This window comes from Channa argus, chromosome 1 (assembly GCF_033026475.1).
Source record: "Channa argus isolate prfri chromosome 1, Channa argus male v1.0, whole genome shotgun sequence".
Lineage (NCBI taxonomy): Eukaryota > Metazoa > Chordata > Actinopteri > Anabantiformes > Channidae > Channa > Channa argus.
In genome coordinates, this window is record NC_090197.1 from 28,766,422 (window position 1) to 28,773,839 (window position 7,418).

Sequence of the window (7,418 nt, forward strand, 5' to 3'; positions counted from 1 at the left end):
ATAAGTATTATGAGCAAAATGTACGCAAAGTATAAAATAGAGTATGTGGTTTGAGGGCCTGATGCAGAGCATCAGGTTCGGGTACAGAAGTCTGCAAGGTTGAATCCCACCCCACAAGGTGTGGCCCCAGTCATCCACAAAGGGCCACCTTGGTGCCGGTCCCGAGCGCGGATAAAAATGTGAGGGTTGCAGCAGAAAGGGCATCCGGTGTAAAAACTCATGCCAAATTAACGTGCGGAACACGCTCCGCTGTGGTGTTGAGCCGTTGAGCCGTTGATCTATAAGGACCAATGTGGTGTCTTTTTATTGATTCATTACAGAACAGTGGAAAACACAAAGCAAGATAATGTGATTTAAAACATCTCAGCAACTTTCATTTGGTTTTCTAATCTCTATATTAACATCTGAATTGTAATTTCATTATATTTGTAACACAGCTACAGTCCATTAACTGTAAAAGCAAAAATTAAAACAAAACAAAATGTTAAACTGCGACAAGAATACAGGTAACGTCCAAAAATAACGATTGACGTTCAAAACATAACCACAGGCTGTAAAACTAAAAACAAAGCTTTCTTCATGCAGCAGGTGAAAGTTTTACCACATTGTATTTGGTTTTCCAGTCTCTGTCTCCCATCTCCCAGCTGTAGGTGACCGGTGCAGCCGCTTTGGTGTCTCGCTCACCTGTTAAATTGTAACTGTCCATATTATGGCTACAAGCAAAGCTATTATAAAAATGACATGCGGAGCAGGATTTAATTGGCAGCGGAGAAAATGTTTCAGGTTAGTTGGATTTAAATTTTAGGTAGAGAACAGAGGTTTTTAATTCAAAATAACCTTGTTTTCAAGTTTTCTGTTACACTGATGTAATGATCATTCACTTTGAGCTGCATTGTCATCAGACTTTCCCCTTTCACACGGACAGACAGCTTCTGGTTTCCTCCACACCAAGTAGACAACAACAGGTATACTTTCATCCTCACTGACTGGGTTCTTCATCCGGCAGCTTAAAGTTTTACCACTTAAAAATTCGTCAGCTTTCGCGGTAAAGGTCTTTCCAAAGGACTCATTCCAGTTTCCGTCTCCTACCTTCCAGCTGTAGGTGACCAGTCCAGCCCCAGTGGTGTCTCCCTCACAGGTCAGATTGCAGCTTTCACTGTCAGAGTTACATGTCTGTGTTCTTAACACTACTTCAGGTTTGGGCACTTTGTTGACCACTAGCATCGTAGCATCGTAGCCACCACTCTGAACCCTGTTGTTGATCTCCACTATATACAGCCCTGCGTCACCTTCAGTCATCTTTGTGATTTCCAAATTTCCATTTGCTATGTCCAGTTCTGTCCGGTGTTCAAATCTGCCGTAGTACTTCAAGGGGACCATCTTATCCACCCATTCAGCAATCAGGTTACCGTTGTGTTTCCACAGGATGCTGGTGATGCCTCCTGGAGTTGCTTCATGAGGCATCATCTCCAAGCTACCGCCAACAGCAAAGTACGTCGCCTTGTTTTCGGCCCGAGCTGAGCTGAACAGCACCAAAAGCAGCGTTGCGATTAAACAGGAACCTTTTAGTGTCTCCATGTCCACAGCCGATGAGGAACTGTTAGAATATTGTCTGTGCACATCTCTTCTCTTTCTCTGGTAGGAAGTTATTTTGGTTTCTACAGAGCAGCAGTTTCCTTTCGTGACATATTTCCTGTATTACTCTTTCTACATTTATACACATTTTACATGCAGGATAGTATCTAAAGTCATTAATTGGTCCTAACATGATGACTAACTGTAAAATACACTAAGTGGATACATGGATTTAGGTCCATATGTCCTGCAGTTCTTTTCTGGAAGATGTTTGGTGAACAGTCCAGTGGACAGGTCTCACTAATCAGTTATCTGGAGGCTGTGGGTGTTCTCCCACCTGGTAGAACTATATTTATGAACGTTTTACATCTGGACTGTATAAAGTCCATCAGTGTTAGAGGTTTTAATAAGCTGGCGTATTTGATGCTGCATGAAAAAGCTTTTCATCCATTACACACACATATGCAAACACACACAAGTATGGTCCTGTTAGTTCCTCATAGGTCAAAGTAGTTCTTCACATCTTCTGACATTTGTCCAATTTAAGTGGTGCCAGACATTTTTATATAAGTTATAAGCTTTTGAGTATTTGATGATTAGATGTAGTTTTTATCCTCTAGGTTGTGATACAAGAAATAATGCAGGTAGTGGGCTTCGGAAGAGTTGCACTCTGTCTTTACAACTTGGGGTGTTCTCAAAGGAAAAGTCAAGAACAGAGGGACGCAAACAGTCTCTGTCGCACATCTGCCTCACATTTTGTTCTCTCTCTCTGGTCTGAGGTAACTTTATTTTACACAGAGCAGAAGTTTCTGATGGTCACTTCACTGCCCCTCAGAAATAATACAAGCTCAATCAGCTGAGTCTGACACATTTCACACAGAAGTATTCACTTGTTCTTTAGATAAAAATGTTAGTATCACCTTTAGCAGTGGTGGAAGAAGTTAAAGTACTCAGATGTTTTATTTCAGGATCCTAAAAGTAGTATTACCACATTATAGAAACACTTCTTTACGAATACAAGTCCTACATTCAGAATTTCACAATTATGGTAAAGCGGACCCAAGTGAGGAGACTGAGAGGGACTGAACTCAAACACGTTTATTGGTAAAAATTAATATAGAACAGAAGTCGCTCCTAACAGAAGGGTACAGAGGAAAACATAACTGACAAATTATAAGAAACAAAAATAAATCCCACTAAACCTAAGACACCGACCGAGAAACAGATGAGAAACAAAGTACTAAACCAGAGAGTGGGTGAAAACTTCAACACTGAAAAAAAACTAGGAGACAGGATGAAAACAAACCAAAGGTTGCTAGAAACAGAGTCCAATGCACAGGAGTCAGGATTGCTAAGATCAGGTAAACCATGAGTTCAGGACATTGGCTGGCAGGACAATGAAGAGAATATGGCAGGGACCTGTGGGGAAGGCTGGACTTAAATAGAGAGGGGAACAGGTGCAAACAATGAGGGTTAACGAAGGGTAAAGCTAAGGAACTGGGCCAGGAACAGGAAGTGGTGAAAAGGGGCAACAAAATAAAAGTCCAAAGGGAGAAAGTGCATCAGGAGTGTCAGATCATGACAGAATTTTAATTAAGTAAATTTTTTACCATCAAAATAAATGTGCAAAATGCAAAATGATGCATTCTGAATAAGATACATGTTATTTTTCTTTTTTAGGTTTTGATATTTGCAGATGGAATTTAGATCACATTTTGTTATAACTTTGTTGTTATTGAATTCCGAACAGTCGGTTTTAGAGAATGGCTGCACTGAAAAAGTTGAATTATTAGTACTTATATGACATAAATTAACATTGTTCTGCATTAATGTATACACAGCATGTAGAAACAGCATGTATGTGAAGATATACTTGTAAAAGTTAACATTTGATATGTTATCATTTGTGTTAATTAGGAACAAAAGTTAACAAAACATAAAGAAAACCTGAGAAATGATGGATCACAAGAAAAGAACAGCACTGCTGTCAAGTGATTAAGATGTTCACGCATGACCATTAACACAAAGTATCGATTGTATGAGCTAAACTAAAAAAAGTGTACAAAGGACAATTGTGGAAGAATTCTTGCAATCTTCAGTAAGATCATTATGATAACCTACAGCAGGTTAATTTTAGAGGCAAACAATAAAGGGAACAGGTCTCTCATTGGGCCAGTGGAGCCCTGGACTACAGTGGCCTCTAGGAACAGAACCTTGAAGTCTAATCCAGGCTCAAAGCTGCTATATATGATATCCAAAGATTGGATCATATCATCTACACTTCTTTTTTTTTTCCAGTTGACATAATTCCATCTTCAGAAGACCAAACCTGGATGACTAAGTCCCTTTACCGACATATATGTCATCCTAGAACTGTCAGTTTATATAGTTTTGGTCGCTTTTCAGATGAGAAAATAACCATTTAGATCTAGATTATGTGGACAGGTTATACAAATATTGGGTATTTGTAACTTTGTTTCAAACTTTTCGGTCATGTGTGCAATGTGTCAATCAGCAGGGACCAACTCTGTCCTAGTTCTCAGTGCAGGAACACAAAGAATGGGCTTTGCTCTGCTTTGCATCTGGCTGTTCCAGAGCACATGGCACAGAGAGAAGCCCCAACAGGGGCACCACATGGTTACCAGAGGCATCCCCTGATCTGCCTCTCCACAAATCTCAGCCTGGCCATTGTAACGTGACATTTTGTCTTTGTACAAAGAGGGTAAAATAATTTGTACTCTAAGAATTTCAGAACAGAAATCGGCCATTAGATGTTCTGACGTTCCCTCTCCTGCTTTTCTGGTTTCCAAATTAAATATGCTGGTAAAGAAAAAGGATTTGATTTTTGTGCTGATTTGCAACTAAATACAGTGAAAGGAAACAACCCTCTTTTATGTGCTCTGGATTTTGCCAGGTTTTCCGAACCTCTAAGACACCTCATTGGGATACTTTATCTTTAATGCTTCATGGGATAAAACTGCAAACTCTCTGGAAAAAAGATTTCAGCTTCAGATTAATGCGCATATCAAACAATTCAAACCAAACTAAATCATTAGAGTTTGAGGCTACATGAGAAGGCACAGTAACAACTGTCAAGTGTGTCCCGCTTACAATAAATCAGGTGTTTCTGTGGTTAACCTGTCTGATGCATTCACTATGATTAATAAGTGATTGATGAAGATTGTTGCTTGCAGTTACTCTTACAGGTCCGTGATGTGTAGTAGCTACTACAGATTTATTTTTTTAAATCTTGGATTTACAAGAAGCTCTTGCAAAACTGCTTCCTCTTTCTCATAAAAGAGGAAGCCACATATGGCTCAATCACTGCCTGTCTCTGTGGAAAGGCAAAAACACTACAGCTAAACACTACTATTATTCTGGTCTCGTATCTTTATTTTCAGTTAACATTGCCAAGATCAGCACTAATATGACCAACAGACACGTCTCTGCCAGAGTTCTCACATCAAAAAATGTTAGTTCCTCATAGGTCACAGTAGTTCTTCACATCTTCTCTCACATTTGTCCATTTTAAGTGGTGCCAGAAATGTTTATATAAGTTATAAGCTTTTGAGTATTTGATGATTAGATGTAGTTTTTATCCTCTAGGTTGTGATACCACAAGAAATACTGCAGGTAGTGGGCTTCAGAAGAGATCCTGTTGCACTCTGAGAACACCCTATGTTGTAAAGACAAAGGAAAAGTCAACAACAGAGAGACACAAACACACAATCTTTCTATGTCACACATCTGCCTCACATTTTGTTCTCTCTCTCTGGTCTGAGGTAACTTTGTTTTACACAGAGCAGCATTTTCTGATGGTCACTTCACTGCCCCTCGGAAATAATACAAGCTCAATCAGCTGAGTCTGACACGTTTCACACAGAAGTATTCACTTGTTCAAAGACCAAACCTGGATGACACAAATATTGGCTTTGTAACTTTGTTCCAAACTTTCAGTCATGTGGGAACCGGCTGTCACCTCAGCAACTCACTTTGTGCTTTTTGATTTGCAGCAAATTATTTTTTTTTGTTTGCGCTCTCATATTTGTACGTACTTTGTCCCTAGGGGTCACCGTACTGGACCAACCTCATGCCCCGACCTCTCATTGATTTATTGTCCTAAAGTCAATCAACCATAAACAACCACACAGTAAACCAAAATTAATTAAAAGACATGCAAAGGAACTATTGATCTGCTCTCAGACTGAACCCCACAGGGCATAGCTGGACAACTCTGTCTTATTTTCCCATGGAAGAAACATACAATGTCTCTAGAAAACAGAAAAGATTGGAACAATAAAATTCTAACGTGTCATACTTTACACATGGATAACGGAATAAAACCAAACACATTTTTCCCTATGCGTTCTCATATTTTGGAACAATGCAGCACAGGTTATGGTAAGACTATCAAATTGCTGTTCAATGAAGTGTACATATCAGGATTAGGAATTTTCAGTCCATGAGTCCACCTACACATGGACAGGCAGCCTCTCGGTTCCTCCAGACCAGGTAGACAACTGCCCACACAAGCGAGATGATTCCCAAGACTTTCAACACAGTCAAAAAAACATCAACCCAGCGTCTGGACTTTGAAATTGTTTTTAGGAAAAAGGGATTAGAGCGAGTTTCACTTTCTTCCTCACTAACTGGGTTCTTCATCTGACAGGAAAACGTCTTAACACTTTGGGTTTTCTCTGTGTTGCTGATGATGATGCTCTTCCCTGACTCTTTCCAGTCTTCTTCTTCCATCTTCCAGCTGTAGGTGACGGGTTCAGCCTTGGTGACGTTTCCTTCACAGGTCAAAGTGCAACTGCCTGAGCCTGAGCTGCACATCAGTGGTTGCACTGATATTTCAGGTTTGGGCACTTTTTGAATCATTTTAGCATCATAATAATCACTTTGGAGCTTCTTGTTGATCTCCACTGAGTACTTTCCCGCGTCAGCTTCAGTTGTGTTTCTAATTTCCAGACATCCAGTGGTTGTGTTCAGCACAGAACGGTCTTTAATTAATTATAACGCAACTCAGCTCCACCATCCACCCACTCAGCCAGGAGATCACTGTTGTATTTCCACAGGATTTGGCTGATATGTCCAGGGGCCACAGTAGGCCTCAACATCAAGATACCACCAACCACAAAGTACAAGGACTTATCTTCAGCTACAGCAGAGTTCATCATCACCAACAGGAGCACTGCCATGAGACATGAACCAGTCTGTGTCTCCATGTCCACAGACAGTGAGTTTAATCTTTACAATGAAGAAAATGAGAAGGGCTGGTTCTTCCCGAGTCACCTCATCACACTTTTTCTGACTTTCTTCCTGTTTTTAGTGATGCAAATTTGTTATTGGGACATTTTCATCCAGCAATGTCTTCAGTGACTTTCCTTGAGGTGTAAATTGCTGAGACCAGATTGCACCATAAGCCGTTATTAGCAGCCCTGTTCTGATATGTCATTAAAGTAAAAAATGAGAGAGAGAATAGGCTTTTAATATTCACAACATACGATAAAATAAAATGCAAAAAAAGAACAGATTGCATTGTTGTCAAAAATAATATAGTAATGTGTCTTTACAAATGCAACCGCAAGAGGGCACAAGCCAGTGTCTTCTTGTGCCAGTCCCAAGTCTGGATAAATGCAGAGGGTTGTGTCAGGAAGGGCATCCGACGTAAAACACATGCCAAATTAATCATGCGAATCGTGACAATGACTTCCATACCGGATCGGTGGGGGCCCGGGTTAACAACGACCGCCACCGGTGCTGTTGACCTACAGGGTACCGGTGGAAATTGGACTACTGTTGGTCGAAGACGAAGAAGGAGAGGAGGAAGATGTGTTCCT

The 7,418-nt window shown here is 40.3% G+C and overlaps 1 protein-coding gene and 1 pseudogene across 1 annotated transcript; both read right to left on the reverse strand.

Moving 5' to 3' along the window:
• Positions 1 to 279: 279 nt before the first annotated feature.
• Positions 280 to 1,610, reverse strand: LOC137131174 (CD48 antigen-like). The gene has a single exon (XM_067512065.1). The coding sequence runs from the start codon at positions 1,576 to 1,578 to the stop codon at positions 874 to 876; it is 705 nt and encodes a 234-aa protein (XP_067368166.1). The 5' UTR covers positions 1,579 to 1,610; the 3' UTR covers positions 280 to 873.
• A 1,048-nt stretch (positions 1,611 to 2,658) lies between these two features.
• On the reverse strand, positions 2,659 to 6,986 carry LOC137131180 (CD48 antigen-like; annotated as a pseudogene).
• Between the last annotated feature and the right edge of the window lie 432 nt (positions 6,987 to 7,418).